This window comes from Solanum lycopersicum, chromosome 11, assembly GCF_036512215.1.
Source record: "Solanum lycopersicum chromosome 11, SLM_r2.1".
In the NCBI taxonomy this organism is placed as follows: Eukaryota; Viridiplantae; Streptophyta; class Magnoliopsida; order Solanales; family Solanaceae; genus Solanum; species Solanum lycopersicum.
Genome location: NC_090810.1, coordinates 60,860,441 through 60,881,745, shown reverse-complemented (window position 1 = coordinate 60,881,745; position 21,305 = coordinate 60,860,441). Strand labels below are relative to the sequence as shown.

Genomic DNA, 21,305 nt, shown 5'->3' with positions numbered 1-21,305 from the left:
ATCCAAAGACAGTTGTGTTTCTAAGATCACTTGCCAATAATCAAATCTTACTATAGGAGAAAAAAATATGTTTTAGCTTAAAGTTAAGAGGATATATTACATCTAATTTATTATTATTATTGTGAGTTTTATATTTTTATTATCCATTTAAATATGTTATATTTTTTAAAAGATTCATATTGATTATTACTTTTTTTTTATTAAAACACAATTTGATGTTGAGTTAATTTATACATATTAATTGAGATTTGAAAATAAAGAATTTGACCAACTCAACATCGAGATTTGCTTATAGAAAGAATAATGGATAGTAGGTAAAAGTCTTATCACTCTTTATTAATATAAATATTTATTATCATTAAAAATTATTTTTGTTATAGCATAGCGGGACCATTTTTTAGGACAACACCTTCAACTTAATTATTTTCATTCTCGAAAAATTCAAACCTAAAACCTCTAATTAAGATGGAAGAGACCGAATCATCCTACCAAAACTCCGAATCGACGTGGTTATTTAATGTATCATCACAACACAATCTTTTCATAATAAGCTTAAAAGGGAAATATAATATATTATTTCTGTTGGGTAATACAATTTATTATAAAAAAAAATGTGTTAATATTCATTTTTTGCTTTCGCTTTAAAAAAATAAACTAAACTTAACTATTAAATTCTTTGCTAACTTACGACTAAATAATAGACTCAAATTTTTGTTAGATTTTTTTTATTTATATAGAGGTTTTAAAGGTTTTTTTTTTTTTTTATAGGTGTAAGGGTTTTTAAGGATTTTTAAGATTTAGTGTTTCTTAAGATTTAAAGTGGTGCAAGTAAAAAATAAATTGAGGTGTTTTTATATTTTTCTTGATTTTTATATTTTTCGATCATTTACGGAAAAAATAAAATTGATTTTTTCAAAAAAATCATTATTTCGATATTTTAAAGTTCATGAAAATATAAGCCCAATTTTGCACAAAATTAAATGGATCAAAATAAACCTAATTGATAAAATAATAAAATTATTTACACTCCCAAAATAGAGAAATAGGAAGGATCATGAAATTATGAATGTATTTATTTTACTAACATAATATTTTTCAGTTTTTTGTGCTAGTACAACATTATATTTTCGCTCAACTTTAATTTATAATTACGTAACTTTTTTTTATATATAATATTATTTCACTGTGCCATAAATCATTATAAATACTCCGTCTATTAGATTTAATAATGTCTCACAAAAAAAATTAAAATCGACTATATAAATTTCCATCAATTATATTTTCATATAAAAGCACACTCAAACAATGATACAACTATGAATCATCTAATATATCAAGGATTAATCTTTTAGTTCTGAATAAGTATTTATAAAGTTATAAAATAATAGATGATTTCTAAATTTATGTTCTCAAAAAAAAATCAATAATTATATGAATTATGATTATAAATTATCCGATTAAGAATAAAATGAGAATTTTAAAATTAAATTATTTTTATTTATAGAAAAGTGATATATTTCTTTTAGACAAACTAATATTTACTTTTATTTTTACATAAAATTGAAACATCATTTTTGCCAGAAAGATTAACGGAATCAAATATTACAAATTACTTAATTTGCAGCCTCACTATTTTGTCCAATAAATAGTAATTATGTCTCGATTTCAAATAAATTAGAATCGATCCTATGAATATTTATTTGTTACGTATGAAGTCACCAAGAAAAGATAGTTATTGAGCAATATTTTCTTGGAAGATATTTCTTACATATTTTTGTGTGTTCGTTACATAAGTAAAAATATTATTTTAAAAGTATTTGTATATGACCCTAAAGTTTAGATAATATTATATAAGGTAGAGAGTGAGGGGTGGGATGCGGTTACAAGGGTAGGGATAAAGATTTGATGTGATCGAGGGTGTGAAGAACACAATAAATGTGAAATATTACTTGTGCGGAATAACTTATTTTCAATAATTCCATTAGGGAAGTCATGAAATTTATTTTCCTAAAGAAAATTTTTTCTAAACGATTTTAACCAATTGAACACGGGAGAAAAATTAAAAAATATTTGATTCATACTGAACACACCCTAGATATTTTATAATGTAATCCTCCATAATGATACGAACAATCTCTTCAAATTGATCATGGATCTTTTATTGCAAAGTATAAACTTCTAGATTTTTAAATCTTTCTTTAAAAAATCAAAACTTTAAAATTAACTAGTGTTTGACTATAGATTTTGAAACTTTATTTTCCAAAATTTATTTTTCACCCGATATCTATCGGGCCCAACTACAATTTCACGTCGAAGAGTCCATAAGTCCAAATCTCACGTTGAAGAGTAAAACGTTGATTTCCTATCAAAGACAAGGTTTGTCTTGCTCTCTCTTTCAAAAGTTTTTTGCGAAATCATAATTTTCATTAAGGATATTCAAAATACAAAGAAGTAGATATTTAAAAAATCTGTGGACCAAGAAATCGGTCTTTGCTTAGTAAAATTAAGACTTATATTATTTCTTTCCTTGTGAATTTTATTTTGAATCGTTCAGGGTTAATTTTTATTTTTTTTTTGTAAGATTGATTTGAAGAAACATGGAAATGGGTTAAGGATTAATTTCAGGGAGGCATGAGTTTCTTTAATATAAGAAAAATTACTTAATTACACAAACATTTCATGTTTTTTTATTTTCTCTACAGTTTAAAATAATTACATTTTATATCAAAAATCAATAATTGTATATCAAATTTTAAGTCAAATACATTTAGATATATATGTTTTTTGCTATTAATACAGGGAGAGAGGCGAGCGAGAACAAGAGGTAAATAAGCGAAATTTGTCTATTTATCTCAAGTACATACGAATCACACTAGATATATCTATCAATATGTATCGGGTGTGATTCACATGTATCTGGAATAAATACATAAAAAGTGAAACAAAATGAGAAATAGATGAGCGATATTTATCTATATATCCGAGACGTCCGCTCCACTCCATTTTGTAACATTTTCTTTTCACCCATAAGAAAAATTAACACTCCGGTATTTTCACTTTTTTCGATAATAACCTTTGATCTTTCGATTAATGATGAAGATGTTCAACGACTTAAATTAGACTCATTTATCGATAGATAACTAATTATACTACGTAGAAAGTGAGGACAAATATTTTCTTTTTTATCTTATATTTTATTTTTGGCAGAATTCGTAATGGGAGGGGACATCTTTGGGGTTACAATTTATAAAATAATGTTTTTTTAACAATTATTAGTACATATAATTAAAAATATCTTGTTATTTTTTCACTTAATTTTTCTAATATTTATTTAATAGTTATTTTTATAGATATTTCGATTGAATTGGTGAGGAAAAAAAATATTTGCTTATCATTTAATGTATGTTTTTCATGTACTAGTTTTTGTTTTCGTATTTTTGTTGTTTTCATACGGAAAACTTTTTATTTTTTTTACTATTTGAACGAAATTTATTTTTGATCGTGCATTTTTTTAATGAATTGATTTAGTGAGAAATGCATGAAAAATTATTTTCACTGATTTACACTGAAAAAAAAACATTATTTCTAATAATATAATGAGTAAAATAAGACATTATTCACGATAATATAGTTTAATACTCAAATCTCAATAATCTCCGACACGACGTTATCTTTTTTTTTTTTTTTTGAATAAACAGGAAAAATAAAAATTGTGACCTCATTATAATTAACTTGTAGTCAATGATTTCTTTTTTAATTTAATTAATAACAAGTTGTTGTATAATGTCTAAATTTTTATTTTAAAAAATGTTACTAAGATTTAACGTGTTGCATATATAACAATTATGGTGTATTCCACCAAAAAGTTTGATAGAGTTTTTTTATTCTTAAATAGAAACTTTTTGCGATTTCGAGCTCGCCAGTGACATTGTCGGCTCTGAATCTAGACTCACACAACTTTATAACGTGTTACTAGAAGGTAAGACCTACTTATTTATATATTTAACATTTCTAATGTATTGGTAGAACTTCATACCAAATATCAAACACAAAATAAAAAGCCAAAAAAAGAAATAGGCATGTATATAAACATGGTTTGTAAGCAAAAAAAATGTTACATAAATCGAAATGAAACGAAGTACTTCCTCTGTCCCTATTTACTTGTACATTTGTTACTTGATACACCTATTAAAAAAATAATAATTGACATAGTGAGTTTATCATTTTACCCCTATTAATAATAGAATTCTAAAATCAATTTGCTCATTATGTCAAAAACAGTAACTCTCTAAATAAATCGAAGATATAATAGATAAAAAATATTATTTTTTCTTGATTTATCAAAAATAACTCGTAAGAAAAAACAGAGAAAGTAATATTATTTTGCATCCACATTATTCCACAATCGTTCACTTTTCCTACCTAATATTGCATCGACCATTATCGTTTACTATTTTCTACCTGAAATATCACCATGTTCATTGCTCCCTACCAATCATCACTATAAATAAGTCCATAATACAACCTTGGAACCTCACAAACCAATTATTGCTATTATTATTATTATTATTATCAAAGCAATTAATTAAATGGCATCACTAGTTTCAAGTTGGTCTTCAGAAGTGAAATCAATTCCAGAAAAATATGTTGTTCCATTAGAAAAAAGAGTAAATGCAGATGTACCAATTGGTAAACATATTCCAGTTATTGATTTATCACAATCTTCAACTCATTGTATTCAACAAATCATCAAAGCTTCTGCTGACTTTGGTCTCTTTCAGGTTAATTCATATTCGAATCGTTCACTTTTTCTATTTGAAATATCATTTTTTAATGTTCGTTTTGGAAATCTAACTAATTTTTTTGAATTTTTACCCAATGTCTAATAGTTGTATTAAAGATTAATATCGATCGATTGTTTTTGACAATCATATAATAGGAGTCATTTGATTCACGAACAAGTTATACTGAGATTATAATATAGACAGGGGCGGAGCCACCTTATACGAAGGGGTTCATCCGAATCTCCTTCAAACGGAAAATGATATTATTTATACATGGTTAAAATAATTTTATTTGTATATATAGTAGATGCAAAACCTCCTTCGGCTACTTTTTGTGTCTATTTCTACAGATTTTAAACCCCCTTAATGAAAATTCTTACTCCGCCTCTGAATATAGGTATTGTATTGGATACTAGAATTTTTTTTTTATTTCTTATCTGGTGTTTAATATCTTGAAAAGGTTTTAGTTTTTTTAATTTTCCACCGGGTATCATGGGGGGGGGGGGGGGGGGGGGCTAGAATTTGATATCCACTTTGGATCACTAACTATTTTTTTTTCATTTTTCACTCGATGTTTGATATCCTCTTTGACGTTCAGTTGCTTTAACTAGATAGTTATCGATAATTTTATGCCATTTTTAGAGATCGTTTGATTTAAAAACAAGTTATATCAGGAATATAATGCGGTGCTTACAATATGGAGATGTAACATATGGTCACTATACTTTACACATTAGATCACAATAAACTCATTGAATTACTCGTTATGACGTTTGATGTAACTGAACTTTACCCACTATAACAGGTGATCAATCATGGAGTGTCAGAAACCCTAATGGTTGATGCATTATCTGTGTGCAAAGAGTTCTTCAACTTGCCAATTGAGGACAAAGCAAAATTTGTTGAGAAAGATGAGGGCTTAAGTGATTTTGAACCATCAATTGACCAAAGGCCAAAGCTTTACATTGAAAAAGAATACACACCAAACAAGGATGGTTCAAACACTAATAATGTCAATGACACTGTCTTTTGGAAAGACACTTTTGGACATGGTTGTCATCCTCTCACTCAAGATGTCATCAATTCTTGGCCTGAAAAACCACAAAAATATAGGTATATTTTATATGTTCGTGTTCGATATCCATACTGAAGTGTGACTAATTAAAATTTGTTTGACCAAACTTTTGGGAGTACAAAGATGTTTTTGTTATAACTGATTATGGAGTTTCAATAAAAGTGATTATTAACAAAGAAAAACACACAAGAGTGTGGCTTAGTGGTCAATAAAGTAGTTGAGAATTCGGAGATCTTAGGTTCAAAACTCAACCGAGACAAACACAACATTAGGTAATTCTTCACATTTGTGACAGGTGTATATCTATAGAATTAGTCGAGGTGTGCGAAAGCTAACACAAAAACCCAGAAAAAATTTTCTTATTACAACTACTTAGGGTAAAATAGCTGAAAATTTCTTATTAAAAATGTTAATTAATGGATAATTAACTTAGCGGCCCCACCCTAAGTTCAAATGGTTAATCAACTGACATACTAAGTTTTTCTTTTCCGGTCCAATTATTTAAACTGAAAATAGCATGTCAATGTAAGATATACATACAATTCATGTATAACATACGTATAATCGTGTTATGTATACTAGTTAGAAAAAATAAACGGTAAATCAGATCGATTATTTATGTAAAACATCCTTATATCAATCTTGCTCCATTTGTTTCATTTTCAGAGAAGTGATTGGTGAATATGCATTGGAACTAAGAAAATTGAGCTTAAGGATTTTGGACTTGATGTGTGAAGGACTTGGGCTTGAAGTTGGATATTTTAGCCAAGAACATAGCCAAACTCAACTCATGGTGACCCATCACTACCCACAATGCCCTGATCCAAACTCAACAATAGGTATAGGTGAACATTGTGATGGTGCACTTATCAATTTGGTCCAACAAGAACTAAGTGGATTGCATGTGAGAGACAAAGATGGCAAATGGTTTGGTGTTGAACCAATTCCTGGTGCACTTGTTGTCATCAATGGTCTGATCTTAAAGGTATTGTACACATCATGCTTTAAATCGACTAATTCAGGTTCACATCTGAAAAAGGGTTTATTATAGTAAATGTTAGTGCTCTTTATTAAAATATTTGAGATATCTAAACCTTCATTGATAAAAGAATATTTATTTTTTTTATCCCATTTATAAAAGAATGACAACTTTTAAAATTTTGAAATGACTTAACTTAAACTTCTTTTTTACATGTCATACAAATGTTATACAGTGTTTTAGATTACACGTTTCGAAAGTTTTATAATTACATAAATGTTACAATATGTTTATGACCACATGTTTGAAAAGTCGTTCTTCTTTTTTTAAACTCCGTATCTTTCAAATTTTGTCACATAAATTACAATGGAGATAGTTATTTTGGCTCCCCCCCTCCTCTTTTTTTTTTTTTTTATGATACACAAGTTATACATAGGATATCATGAAATTTATTTACTTTTTTATTAATATGTTACGAAAAATTCTGCGTACGTCACTGCGATGCGTGTGTAGGTTGTCACAAATGGAAAGCTATCAGCTGGAGTGCATAGAGTTGTGACAAATTCAACATCTGATAGAACATCATTGGGCAGCTTAATAAGTCCAATTGAGTGCACAATTGAACCTGCAAAAACACTTATAAATGAGAAAAATCCACCTTTGTTTAAATCATTTTCATATACAGAATATTTGGGATATTATTTCAGTGACACAACTGAAATTGAAGCAGCATTGAAACCATATAAGCTCTAAGAGAAGAGGGAATTGATAATTTTAATCAAAGTTTTATGTTATAATGTATTGTTTGTACTTACTATTTTTAAATTTCTATGTTGTATGAACTTTGCTCATGCTTGTTTGAATTTTAATTGAATAAATTGGTCGGGTACTTCAGAGACGGAGCTACGTGGAATTCATGAGTTCGGACGAATCCAGTAGCTTTTCCGTATAATTTGTATTTGTATTAGAAAATTGAATAGAAATATATGGATTTGAACTTGTGAAATCCTTACAAAAATTGATTGACAACTCACTTATAAGAAAAAGATCGTGGAAATATTTTTTCACGCTAAAGTTATGAGTTGTGTGCCACATATTAGAATTCGGATAAATAAATTTTCTAAAGTGAATAAAGTTGAGATAACATATCATGATATTCTTTTATTGAGATATAATAAAAAAGTTCTTCAAAATAACATATATAACGTGATTTCATAAATGGAGTCAAGAAAAATAAAATGTACAAACCTTATTCTACTTTTAATAGATGTTATAAAACTGTCTCGAAAGACTTTTGATTCATCATTCAATCAACAAATCAAACTAATATGAAAATATGATAAAAGAAAAAAATTAGATAAATAATTTTCTTCTATATTTGATTATCTTTAATAATTTAATCAATAAAATATAGATGTAACATTTTTCTTTTTGGTAACTAAGGGGCAATTAGGTAGAGGAGGACAAGGTGCACCTCTCATAGGATGACAATGACAATTTTTAGAATCATCACAATAACTATAAATGTCACCAACACCTTTGTAACATGATTCTATACAATGTTTTTCACATTCATTTGATGAACCCACACAACCAAAATTCTCAAAAATTGCTTCACACTTGTCTTCATTTGATGAGGGATATTTTGGTCCATTTGCTTCAACTATCATAAAAATATCAAAAAAGAAAATAATTAATCGAGATATGAATAAAGTAATTTTCAAATTATAATTATCAAATTTTAATCAATTCTAGAAAAAAGTATCTGAAAAACTCCAATCACAACAAATAGGTTACGAAATTTCTTCGAATGTAAGTGATTTTCTTATATCTGATAAGTAAATAAAAAATATTATCCCAATCAAGAATAGGTAGGTTTTGAGGCAAGAAGGAAAGAATAAACGTAATATTACCTCTGAATTTTTTATTTTTTTTGTTTTCATCAAGAAATTCACCAATAAAATATGAGAAAAATGAAGAAAAAAATCATTTTTTTGGTCACACTGTTGATTTTTATAATAATAATAAAGAAGAAAGATTAATCGAAAGGACAAAGAACAATAAATAATTGTATAAATCATATATATACCTAAAGCCACAACAAGCAAAACTAGAAGAGAAACACAAATGTTCTTCATTCTGAATAAAAGTCGTCTTTTTTAGAGAACACCTTTGTTATAGAATTGAAAAAACGAGAAAAAGATTGAGTAGAGAATGAATAATAGTTCTTTGTATTTACATCATATTTATAAGGAGAATAAAATAAGAGCAATAAGTTATTTTCCTTACATGCACTAAATAAAAGGGAACGTATAATTATTTTATAGACAATAAATTAAAAAAACTAAATATTTACATCATATTTATAAGGAGAATAAAATAAGAGCAATAAGTTATTTTCCTTACATGCACTAAATAAAAGGGAACGTATAATTATTTTATAGACAATAAATTAAAAAAACTAAATATTTACATCATATTTATAAGGAGAATAAAATAAGAGCAATAAGTTATTTTCCTTACATGCACTAAATAAAAGGGAACGTATAATTATTTTATAGACAATAAATTAAAAAAACTAAATATTTTACCATTAATGTAAAGGGTAGAAAAAGTAATTATTATAGAAAATTCTTAGACTAAAGAGGAAAAAACTCAATTTTTATCTCCCTCTCCAAAACCAAAGTTAACTCCTCCTCCAAACGGCCACACATAATATTTTGATAGTTTTTACTTTTTATTAATTGTTGTATTTTTTTAATTAAAGGAAAAATATAATTTATGAAATTTAAATTACAAGTTTAAATAAAATTTTAATTTGAAATTAACCTATCCCAAGTTAATAATTTCAAATATTAAAAATTATTTTTTTATAAATAGACTATAAATTAAATATACACATACATTTAAGCCGAGAAAATATTTGAGATAATCTCAATTGAACATGATTTAAAATCAGATTGATTTGAAGTTGATTTTCTTAAATATGCAGTTTGAATATCTTAAATTGTATTACACCCGTCGCAAAAACTCACAAGTTGTAAAATTAGTTTTTTTTTTTTTTTTTGAATTCTTACACAATCTTACTTACACTTAGTTTAGATGGTTGTTTCATAGTATATTGTATTGTATCATACTGTATTGTCTTAATTTTTTTTTTTGAATAGATTGTATTATTCTTCGTTACTATACAAATTATACACATTCACAATTTGAGTGATAAATCTACGATAAAAGTAGGATACTTGATAGAGATATTATGAAAAAAGTAAGATCACCCTTCAAGGGAGATAGGATACGTGATAGGTCTGCCTTCTGGATCGAGCTTACCTCTCATATGTGGTTAGCGATCTCTTGCATAGGAGCGAAAATTTTACCAAGTGTTGACCCAAAGAGTAGCGGAAATGTGACTATTAAATATTATGTAAAGATAAAAATGAAAAGAAAATATCAAGGTAATGACACAATCACATCAAATCAATCGTTACATACAATGACTCTTTTCGTTTTTACATACGATACAATAAAATTTACGAAAGAATCAAAATAAACATTATATTTAAACTAACAGTAACAATCAAAATAAACATTGTATTTACACAATACAATACAACATGTAACAACCATACCAACAAAGTGTTAATGTGTAAACCATAATTAAAAAACAGTATATCCTTAAGCTCTGCATTGATAAATCACATATCTTCGTATTTCTTTTTATATATATAAAAAAACATTTACAATTACAAACTTTTATAAACACATAATTTCATAACTATCACTAATCAACAATAATAATATTTAGTTATTCTTCAATATAATATAATATATTCACTCTAAATACAAAATTTTCTTTAACAAAATATTAACTTATGAATTAAATTTTATATTTTTATAATTTTTTTTAAGTAATCACTTTTTTTTTCTTCTAAATAAACAATATTTTTAATTAGTGGATTTTTTTTTTTTAAAAAAAGCATATACCTTTAGGGTTTCTTGAAATACCTCATATATAAATTCCACATTTTTTCATTCTCTTTAGCCTTCTCTTTCGCCAACCAAAACCTTACAGCCTCAAATCTCAAATCTCCTTTTCCAGTTCTTCAACAATGGCTGTAACTTTCTCAAATCTTCACACTGAAGCTGGTCTTAAGTCTGTTAATGACCATCTTTCTGGAAAAACTTATATTTCCGGGTAAGTTTTTTTTTCAGATTTACAAACTGTGTTATTTTCTGGATTTTTTTTTTGATTTTGATGGTTTTTTTTGCAGAGATCAGCTGACTAAGGATGATATTAAGGTATATGGGGCAATTTTGGAACAACCCAGTTCAGATCTTTACCCCAATGCTAGCAAATGGTACCAAGCTGTTTCTGCAAAACTTGCCTCAAGGTAGATTTTGTCTTTTTTTTTTAATGCTGTTTTTGTACTTTTTTTTTTGATTTGGATAGTGTTTTGCTGTGGAAGTTTGAATCTTTAGTGTGTTTGTGTGATTAGTGATGAGTTTTGGAGCTCAATGTTGTGAGTGTGAAGAGTTGGTAGTTGATTATTCTTTTTGAAGTCACTGGTTGTATTGTTCTTTGACTTTTTTATTTTTTTTTCTCTTTGGAAGATTGAATTCTGGTTGAGTTTTTGTTGTTTTTTCTGATTAATGATGAATCTCTGAGTTCAATTTATCTGGGAAGTTGTGTGTGTGTTGGATTTGGTAGCCATGGATTTTCTTTGATTCTACTTTTTAATGCTACTGTTTATATTGTTCTTTTGAGTTTGTTAAGTGTTTTTGCTTTGAAAGTTAGAATCTTTAGTGCTATTTTTGTTGTCTTTGAGATTGATGAGAAGAATTGGATAACCAGGTGCTTGTCTGAGAAAGCAATTTGATATGTCAAGAGAACCGGAAGTCCGGCTTTTAGCATTCGATTCATTGAGATTTGTTTTCAAATTTTTGAGGAACTTTTTGCGGAGTGTGAATAGTAAACTAGTATCTTACATGATTTCTTTTTCTTGTGCTCGGTTAGTGAAGTACTCCAGTTCTTTTGGAGCTTGGAGTTCAGTTTTCCTGGGAAAGTTGTAGGTGTTAGAATTGGCAGCTACGGCTTTTCCTTGATTATAATTTTTAGTGCTATTGTTTATATAGTTGTTTGAGGATTCCAAGTGCTTTGATTTGAAAGGTAGAATCTTTAGAGGGTTTCTAATGTATGATGGAGCTTAGTTTTCATGGAGAGCCATGTGTGTGAGATTTGGCAGCTAGACCTATCTTTGATTATTCTTTTTGATGCTACTGTTTATATTGTTCTTTAATTTTCAACTTTTTTTGCTTTGGAAGTTAGAGTCTTGATTGAGGTTTTTCGTTATTAATGATGATCTTGGTGTTCAGTTTTCCTGGGGAAGCTGTTGGTGTGAGATTTGGGAGCCAAGCTGCTCCTGCTGGAGCTGCACCTGCTAAGGAAGCTGCCAAGGTACTTACTATACTGTTGAAGTATTTTATCTATTGACATTGACCACTTTTGTTTTGCTTATTACTATGTAGAGGAGGTCTTTAATAATTCGGTTCATCTAATAAGATGTTTGCAATTGGTTTTATTACAAGATCTTAGTTGTCACTATTTTCTATTGGAGTAATTGGTTTTTATAATAATTATAGTTACCCTCTTTGCTTCAAATTGCTTGTTTGGTTTCAACTTGTCTCAAAGTTTAAGAAAGTACAGAACGATATTTGAATCTTGTGGTCTTTAACTAAAGGTATATTTATACCATAATGCCCTTTCATCTTGTGCTCTTACGCATGTCATGTGGGAAGTTAGAATAAAGAGTTGCTAAAAAAAAGGAAAGGTGCATTCTTTTTTAAACTAATTAAAAAGGAAAGTAATACAAATAAATTGAAATAGAGGGAGTAAAATGTGTCCTATTACTTTCTAGGTAAATGGTTATATTTAATGTGAATTTAGTGTGTGTTATTAACTTGTCTATATGGTTGTTTTCTGCCAACTCATCAATACAATATTTATTGCTTCAAAAAAATTGCTGCTAATACGGTCTATATGATGCTTGAAAAAATAAAATAAAATGTTGTCTATGTGATATTCCTCTTTGTTGTGGCAATAAAGCTCCGTTAATTGTATCGTTTTTGTTGTTCTGTTTAAGCTGTTAATCAAATGGAGTTTTGTGGTACCAAGTGTCTCAACTTAAATCTCTTTAATCTCTTTCCCCTTCTCCTTCTCTCTTTCAACTAAAACTTTTAGTTAGAAGATGTGTTGAATTGGGAGGAAGATAATAAATAGAAGAGCATGAAAGCTGAGGCAGTGCCTTAGCTTCCTAGTAGCCAGTGACATTCCCCAAACGACAAACATAAAGGGCAGAATTTCACCTTGAATGGTTTGTAAATTTCAAGGCAGTTCAGCAATGAAAATAATGTATATATCAACTGAGTTGACTGTATATTTCTGAAAACTACCTTGTATTGATCTAACATGCTCACACATTTTTTTTGTTGTAAATAGATATGACTGGGTTATTATATTAGTCTTTAACAACCTTCTCGTGCATGATAATGCATAACTAACGAGCTTTGACTTAACACCCTTACTCAAAAGTACCTGATTTATTTTATCATATTGTGCTGTTATTGTGGGAATTTTCCATGCATTTAGTATGGGGCATTTGATTAGCTTGATTTTCTCTATCTCCAAGTAGAGTTTGACACATTTAATATTTGCAGCCTGCCGCTGATGACGACGACGATGATGATATTGATCTCTTTGGAGAAGAGACAGAGGAGGAAAAGGCTGCAGCAGAATCTAGGGAGGCTGCTAAGGCATCCGCCAAGAAGAAAGAGAGTGAGCATTGACATTCCTTCTCAGTTGCTTTCGTATACAAAATGCACAACTACTTTTACATGTGAACAATGTCTCCTTTATCAAGCTGTTTCCATGATAAAAAAGTGAAGAATGAAATTGATTCTGGAAAAATACGAAAAACATTTCAGAACTTGGATTGTAGAAAGAAATTTTGTTCGTTTGCTCAAGTGTATCTTGATTCTGCTTCATTCTCTTCTTCCATTAATTTTGGTAGGTGGAAAGTCATCCGTTCTTATGGACGTTAAGCCTTGGGACGATGAAACCGATATGAAGAAACTGGAGGAGGCTGTTCGCAGTGTTCAGATGGATGGGCTTCTCTGGGGAGCATGTATGACTTATTATATCTATTCCGCTCCTTTTAACCATTGCTCGAACTGTTGTATTATCTTAGTTTGTTACTGACTAGCTGTTCTTGTCTCTTTGACAGCCAAATTGGTCCCAGTTGGATACGGAATTAAGAAGATGCAGATCATGCTTACCATCGTGGATGACCTCGTCTCTGTGGATACCCTCATTGAGGAACGTCTAACAGAGGAACCTATCAACGAATACGTCCAGAGCTGTGATATTGTTGCCTTCAACAAAATTTAAGGTCAACACAGAGATGGAACTTCCTATCCAGATTTAGCCTTGTCTGGCTGTATTTTTGCTAGTTTTCGAGTTATTTTGATACTCTATCGTCGTCGTTCTTTTTCGTTCAAGTGCCTTTAGTCATGAGAATGAGAATTTAACTGTGAAAGCATATGGAACTGAGAATTAAGATCATCAATTATAGCTTTTCTTTTTCGCCTAAAGTAATTTTTGATCTCTTAATTTGTTTTTTTCCTAGTTTTGTGGGGAGGGATGATTGATTGCACAGCTATTAGATATCAGTGGCAGTGTAAACCAGCAATAAGTTGGCAGATGATTGTTCATTACGCGTTTGTGGATAGAGTTACTTTGTACTTGTGTTAATAGATATCTCCTAACGTTCGTTTGAGTAAGCAAGCGTTGGTAGATAGAGTTATTTCGTATTTGTGTTGTGTACGTGAAATTTGTTGAGTCTTGTTTGAGCCCCTTTCAATACCATGTATTATGGTTTCTCAAACAATAGTTTAAATTTCGAGAGTGAAACTTTTTGAATTTAATAATGAATTCAGATATATAACGTTAAAAGATTTTTGAAGTATAATTTACGATATTTAGAGATTACATAAAATGTGTTAATAGAAAGTTTTAAAGCACATATATAAATTGCAATTAATTTATTTTTTAACTCTTGAAAATTCAATTATATTGTAGCCAAAAAGTTTACCAAATTTTTAAATTTGGTATACATTTTGTCCAAGTTATCTTCTAAAAATTTACTTATTAAAAACATTGATAAAAACAATATTTCACACCATTACTTATATCAGCTATTATTAAGTATTTTATTGATTTGATGGGAATATTTGATACCAATTAACTTATAACATGTAATTATTTTAAGAAAATTTAATCATCAAATTGCCAAAAATTGAATTGGGATAGATAATTTAATAGCAAAAATACTAATATTAAATATCAAATTAATAATTGGTCAACAAATTTGTTTATTAAATTATATGATTAGTTTAAATATAATATTTATTTTTATTGTTACTTAAATGACATTATATTGCTTTGTTTAAATTTCATTATCAATTAATAATAAAGTAACACGCTTATTTATTATTATAAGCAAATTATAAATTATTGTTATAAATATTATACAATACGTTATAAAATAATATTTAAATCGAGTGTGCATAAAGTAAATTGAAAATGAGAGTAATATATTGAATGCTACCCTAAATATTGAAGAACGTTTCTACTTTCGCCGGTCGGAGAACGACGACATTTTTGCCGGCGACATTTGTTCCGGCATCTACTCCAAATTCTCAGTTACAGGTATATGCCTCTTTCTCTGATCGTGCAGCTTTTAGACTAATTACTGCATACATTACTCTTAATTTAGTTATATTCCATAGTTTCGCTAACACCTGTAATCGATGCAGCTTGTTCTAGCTTAGGGAAAGTAGAAACAGAAATCGAACTATTTCGAGTGAAATGAATACTCCTAGATACAATGAGAAGAATTGAAATTGATTGATTTAGCTTATTAGACTTTGGAACAATAAGTAATTAACAAAAATGAACTGATTCAGTTTGAATAGCAAACAATATAGAAAATTCTGTAACTCTAGTGCAGAGGTGGATGAGTATTTGAAATATATGGGTGTTTCCAATAATATCTAGAAAAACTCAGGGTCCTTCACTGCCATTGGATCAAGTGACTACTTTTTTACTAGATTCCCAGTATATATATATCTTATATATGTAATGCTCAATATAATGGAGGATCTGGACAAAAGCCAGTGGTTTCATCTGAACCCACACCGTACCCTAGACCTCACCTGCTATAGTTAAGTGTAACCAATTTTTCCTTAAGTATTCTTCGTCTGCGTCTGCCCATTTCGTAATGCCTGGGTGTACTCTGTTTATATAATGATAAAAGAAATATCGGTGAGTCTAATCTGAGAAGTTTTATATGGAGATAATTGTTCAAATTTTGTTTCTGAACGGTGGATAGTGTTATCTAATGTGGTGTTAGCAGGCGGGTGGATCTAGAATTTTCATTAGTGTTCGAAAATTAAAATGTAGTGCCTGAAATTTGAACTTATAACCTCCATGTAAATTTTGAACCCCCTAACCATTGAGCCAACCTCTTGTCTTGTGTTTAGGATATTCAAACTTTGTACATATACATAAAAAAATAAAAGTATTAATGTATTTTTTTGCCGAGGGGGTTCGGGTGAACACCCCCGTCCTAGATCCACCCTTGACTAACAGGTAACCCATAGAATTAGTTGTAGGTACTCACAATCTCACCTGAACACCTCAATTATGAAAGAAGATTTGTATCTTCCAATTTTAGTATATTTTTGTTGTTCCCTGAAATAAGTGAACATATGTGCATAAATCTTCTCTGTCATTTTCTAGTTTGTATACATTGATATCTTTTAAGGTTTAGCTAGAATAAAATGGAACTTTTAGGTTATCTCCACCAGAGATAGATTTAGGATTTAAACTTTATTTGTTCATGATTATAGGACAGTGACCTCCAGTGTTAGTAACAAGTTTCTAAATTTATTTCTCGTGCATGTTTTTGATGAATTTCTTAACATTTATACATGCTTTGGGTTACCTTTATTGGGTTGTACCAAACTCGTATGTTATAGCTTACCTACGCCCCTGATCTCCACCACCACCTCTCTTCTTCTAGTCGAGATGAAAGGCATTGATAAAAGGAGGAATTTAACTCTTTACTCCTTTTCTCTCATCTTATGTGACACGATTTAAAAGACACTCTCATAATGTAATTTTGATTTGAAAATATAAAAAATTTGTTATGGTACTGTTACCCTTGTCAAAAAAAATAAAATTTGTTATGGTAGTGTGATCAGGGGAGATCAAATAATTTGTCAAAATTGAATTCCTTAAATGAATGTGGTTTCTTAAAGAAATGAGATTTAGATAAAATACTACTCCGGTTGTTCCTTTTTATGTGACATTGTTTGACTGGGCAGAAGGTCTTTGAAAGAAAGGTTTTTGAAATTTGTGGTTTAAAACATACCGTGGATATTTGACTATTAATCATCTCATTACGAGTAAGCTGAAAATTTTAAAGTTGAATTGTTTTTCAATATAAAAATGTATCATTCTTTTTGTGATAGAGTAAAAAGGAAAATGTTTCAAATAAATTGTGTGACAAAGGGAGTATTTTTTTGATAAAGTCGTGACAAAGGGAGTATTACTTGTAAAATAATGTCAAACCTCTTTGAACATTATTGCTTGTATTTCCTTAGTATCCTGATTACACTAGATTAATAATACAGCTGTCTGTTCATTTAAATAAACCTCTTTTAGAGATGACAAGGGAAGCTAAGTTGCTGCCCATGATCGTTTATATATTGGATGCTAATCTGTAAGACATGTTTATTTCAGGATAGAAGAATCAAAACAAATGTCGATAAAAAGTAGGAAATTTGCTGGAAAGGGGGAATCAGTGGCATCACATTATGCATTTGGCCCACTTGAAGATGATATAATCATTAAGCATAGACTTCTGACTCGGACAACCACCACCAGAGGTGAACCACCACTGAAGAAACTTCAGAAGAAGTTCACTACTTTTGCTTTGGAGATAGAGAAGGAAGCTGATAACTACAGTGATTGTGAAAGACTAGCCAAAGCATTCTTGCAAGAGCTAAATACTTTTGAGATTCCGCTCCTAAAGAGCAAAGCAGTCATAGATGCGAATGTTAGAGAAAAAGAGAATTTTGACGACCTGAAGGGTGAAATCAACAAGCAAATTGTACAGGCTCAGGCTGACATAGAAGATCTCAAGAGGCAACTCGAAGAAAGCAAGGTTGAAAGGAAGCACAAAGAAGAGGGTGAGGCTATCAGGAAGTTAATTGCTATGCAGCCTCCAAGATCAGAAACTCAGAAGGTTATAACAGAGCTTGAGAAAGAGATAGCTATGTTGGAAGCAGAGAATACTGCTAGTTCGAGGACATTGGACCTTCGTAAAAAGCAGTTTGCCCTTTTATTGCATGTGGTATGTATCTTGCTGCAAACTTACCTTTCATTAGTGCTTTTGGTTTCCTTAGTATTATCCCTTAGCCTAAAACTGATTCTTATTCCGAAGTTATTATGTTTCAGTTTCTTAAATCGGAAAATCCGAAGTCAAAAAAAACCGAGTTGAACTTTTGTAAAACCGAAGCGAACTGACCAACACCCACCTTTAATCTCAAGAGGTGCTGAAGTATGTGTACACATGAAATACTTTAGATTCTAATGCACAGAACCATAGGAAGAGGAAAAGAGAAACTGATTTTTCTTTCCTATTTTTGATTTTTTTTCATGATCGGTTCTTGGTGTTTGACTTCTCTTGTTAGATTTAACTTTATTTACCGACAATGTAAAGAACTTCCACATTTTCAATGTCTCTAATCTATTATAGCATGTTGTCTAATTTTCCAAATTAGGCTTGCTATGTACAACTACCTATTGTGCATGACTAGTTTAATCAGATATGAGTGACATGTCAAGAATTATGGTGTATGTGAGAAAAGCGGGACAATGTAACGCCCCAATTTTCATAGAACGTTATGATTGCCCACTTTTTAACTTTTTAATTTATGTAAAGTTCTCTGGCTTTCTTGAAATCCAAATTTCTATGTTATTTAAAAACGTCGATTTAAAGAATTTTTTTTTTGTATAATCTGTGCTTATTTGGTTAGAAAATAATGATCACAGTTGTAAAAAAAACAAATAAACTATGACACTAGAAATATTATGATACTTAGTTGATTGGTGGAGAACTTGCTTCTACCAAGGGCTGGATGGATGCTCAGTGAGCAGTAGAGGTAGTCTAACAACCAAATAATAGAAGTATCTAATGGAGGTATAATGTAATTTTAAAAATCAAGAACTATGCTCTACATATTCTAAAACTAGGAGGTGTTACTGTGCAAAATTTCCTATCTCCTCAAATTTGAGTAACTAGATCTTTAAGACTAGTTTTTCACATTTGGATAAAAGGGTACAAATTTTTATTGCAGTGACAATCAAATATAAAGTGCGAAAATATGTTTGCTCATCCTTTGAGTGATCAGGTGATTTACTCGGGTTTATTGAGATTGTTCCTTCATGGTTCAAAGTTTAAGACTTGATTAAAATTCCTTTTCATGAATATGATGTTATAATTGGTAAGGATTGGCTCATTAGATACTATGCATTGGTGGATTGTAAGTCGAAGCATGTAGCTTTTAGAATTCTCATACTCACATATTTCAAGTAAAAAGATTGGTGATATCTGATATTATTTTTGTTGTTTTGGCATGGAAGATGATTCACCATGATTGTTAAGCCTATCTTGAATGAGCTTGACCTTAGAATCTATAGGAGTGTCAAAATGTTTACTCTCTAAGAGCTAGTTTCCTCCTGCATGTTCAAGGGTATTTTCTTTTCTTTGATTTCCCAAGGTTTGGTCTGAAAGTGGTTCACCAAATGTTGCTTTAATTGAGAAATCCCTATCATTGACATAAACAATCAGACTACCATACATTGCTAGTATTAGTGTCAGAGAGTGAGAAAGGATGGATCATAATTGGGTTGAGTTGTCATCTTCAGCAAATGGAGATACTGTAATTGTATCATCAGCTGGTTCATAAATCAAACTTTGGCGAGCTTGATCTACACGTGGCAACCGACATTGAGGATTTTGGCAATACGATACTAGGATAAGGTTTGTTTGAGCCATGCAACTCTTTGCACAGCTTGGTGCAGCTCCAGTGTGGCTTTTCACATGTTATAACTTTCATATCTCAAATCTAGGCATAGTTACAGCAATAAATCAAATTGAACCAAAACCTAATCAATATAGATCATGTAATATCCTCAATGAATCTCTTCATTTAAAATTCTTTTATTTATCTAATATGTACAATCTTTTTATTATGGTTTTTGTCTTTGACACCACTGCTAAGACTTGAATACGAGATTACCTATGTTTGGAAATACTGTGTAGATTCAGCGAACTTCATCTGCATTAGAGAAAACCTTGATTGGCGAAAGTGGCACAAATTTTTTGCTGCATGTTCAAAGCTGGTCTTTTTTCCTTTTCAGGTTGATGAGTTGCAGAACACAATAGAGGAAGAGCAAAGGATTTTGGTCGAAGAGATGAAGAATGTTGTCGATGATCATAACAAGAGCGGAGTGGAGGATGCTACCATGGGTGCTGAAGCAATGGCTGTTGATTAGCAAGTGACTCTATATTGCAGAATTCTGTTTAACTGTACCAATAGACAAGTCTGCTATTTAAAGGTGAGACAAGGATTGGGGGTCTTGCTGTATATATGATGTTTCTGCAAGCTGTAAGAAAGCTTTGAATGCGTGATGATTCGGGGAAACATTATGTATAGTCCCATTAATTTTTAAGTCATATTATTGTATTTATGAGCCAACTTTTAGGAACTGGTCTACTTTCTTTATTTTTCGTGTGTATTAGTCCATGAATCTGGTGCTTTGGAACACTCATTTTTTTTTTTCAGAATAAATTTTACTTGGACTTCCATAGTGAGTTGGAAATGCATTGTATATAGTTCCACCATTTTTAAGGTATCTTTTCAGATTTACGAGTCAACATATAGAAATTAATCGAATTTCTGTGTGTATTAGATCATGGATCTGACGCCTATGAGGAACTTCTTAATGAGCTTGGGAAACATTTTGTATAACCCCACCATGTTTAAGACATTTTCACATTTATTTGCCAACTTTGTTGGTTTTTGTGTGTTAAGCCGTTAATTTGGAGTCTTGAGTGCTCAAAATTTTTTCTAAATTTTTTTTATGAGGATCTCCGTAATGAGTTTTCTACCATTTTAAGCCATTTTTGCATTAACGAACCAACTTTTAGGAATTAGCTAACTTTTTTTTTTTTTTTCGTGTGTATTAATCTATGAATTTGGTCTTTGGAGCATCAAAAAAAAATTTTGAAATTTTTTTTAATGGAACTTCCATAATTAGTTGGGAAAACGTTGCGTACGA

The 21,305-nt window shown here is 29.9% G+C and overlaps 3 protein-coding genes and 1 long non-coding RNA gene across 4 annotated transcripts; 3 read left to right on the top strand and 1 right to left on the bottom strand.

The window, feature by feature from the left end:
* The first annotated feature begins 754 nt into the window (after positions 1 to 754).
* On the top strand, positions 755 to 7,856 carry LOC101268645 (hyoscyamine 6-dioxygenase-like). Its single transcript, XM_004251198.4, has 4 exons — positions 755 to 4,781; positions 5,590 to 5,897; positions 6,526 to 6,844; positions 7,352 to 7,856. The coding sequence occupies exons 1-4, from the start codon at positions 4,590 to 4,592 to the stop codon at positions 7,589 to 7,591; spliced, it is 1,059 nt and encodes a 352-aa protein (XP_004251246.2). The 5' UTR covers positions 755 to 4,589; the 3' UTR covers positions 7,592 to 7,856.
* LOC138339242 (uncharacterized) lies at positions 7,416 to 9,046 on the bottom strand. The gene is made up of 2 exons (XR_011212257.1): positions 8,928 to 9,046; positions 7,416 to 8,501 (listed from the first exon to the last, which is right to left on the bottom strand). It is a non-coding gene; the product is annotated as an uncharacterized lncRNA (long non-coding RNA).
* Positions 9,047 to 10,812: 1,766 nt separating this feature from the next.
* Positions 10,813 to 14,485, top strand: LOC101268350 (elongation factor 1-beta 2). The gene is made up of 6 exons (XM_004251197.5): positions 10,813 to 11,033; positions 11,110 to 11,229; positions 12,212 to 12,293; positions 13,553 to 13,670; positions 13,906 to 14,019; positions 14,119 to 14,485. The coding sequence occupies exons 1-6, from the start codon at positions 10,948 to 10,950 to the stop codon at positions 14,280 to 14,282; spliced, it is 684 nt and encodes a 227-aa protein (XP_004251245.2). The 5' UTR covers positions 10,813 to 10,947; the 3' UTR covers positions 14,283 to 14,485.
* Positions 14,486 to 15,428: 943 nt separating this feature from the next.
* Positions 15,429 to 20,830, top strand: LOC101268064 (THO complex subunit 7A). The gene is made up of 3 exons (XM_004251196.5): positions 15,429 to 15,602; positions 17,700 to 18,312; positions 20,385 to 20,830. Exons 2-3 carry the CDS (start codon positions 17,719 to 17,721, stop codon positions 20,517 to 20,519), a joined length of 729 nt encoding a protein of 242 aa, XP_004251244.2. The 5' UTR covers positions 15,429 to 15,602; positions 17,700 to 17,718; the 3' UTR covers positions 20,520 to 20,830.
* Positions 20,831 to 21,305: the final 475 nt, after the last annotated feature.

Excerpts from the sequence above, each read along its gene's own strand:
- LOC101268645 (XM_004251198.4), top strand. The coding sequence starts at position 4,590 with ATGGCATCACTAGTTTCAAGTTGGTCTTCAGAAGTGAAATCAATTCCA. Across the intron at positions 4,782-5,589 it reads CTGACTTTGGTCTCTTTCAG|GTGATCAATCATGGAGTGTC; the intron begins GTTAATTCATAT and ends CCACTATAACAG. Across the intron at positions 6,845-7,351 it reads TCAATGGTCTGATCTTAAAG|GTTGTCACAAATGGAAAGCT; the intron begins GTATTGTACACA and ends ATGCGTGTGTAG.
- LOC101268350 (XM_004251197.5), top strand. The coding sequence starts at position 10,948 with ATGGCTGTAACTTTCTCAAATCTTCACACTGAAGCTGGTCTTAAGTCT. Across the intron at positions 11,034-11,109 it reads GGAAAAACTTATATTTCCGG|AGATCAGCTGACTAAGGATG; the intron begins GTAAGTTTTTTT and ends TTTTTTTTGCAG. Across the intron at positions 14,020-14,118 it reads TGGGCTTCTCTGGGGAGCAT|CCAAATTGGTCCCAGTTGGA; the intron begins GTATGACTTATT and ends TCTCTTTGACAG.
- LOC101268064 (XM_004251196.5), top strand. The coding sequence starts at position 17,719 with ATGTCGATAAAAAGTAGGAAATTTGCTGGAAAGGGGGAATCAGTGGCA. Across the intron at positions 18,313-20,384 it reads TTGCCCTTTTATTGCATGTG|GTTGATGAGTTGCAGAACAC; the intron begins GTATGTATCTTG and ends TTTCCTTTTCAG.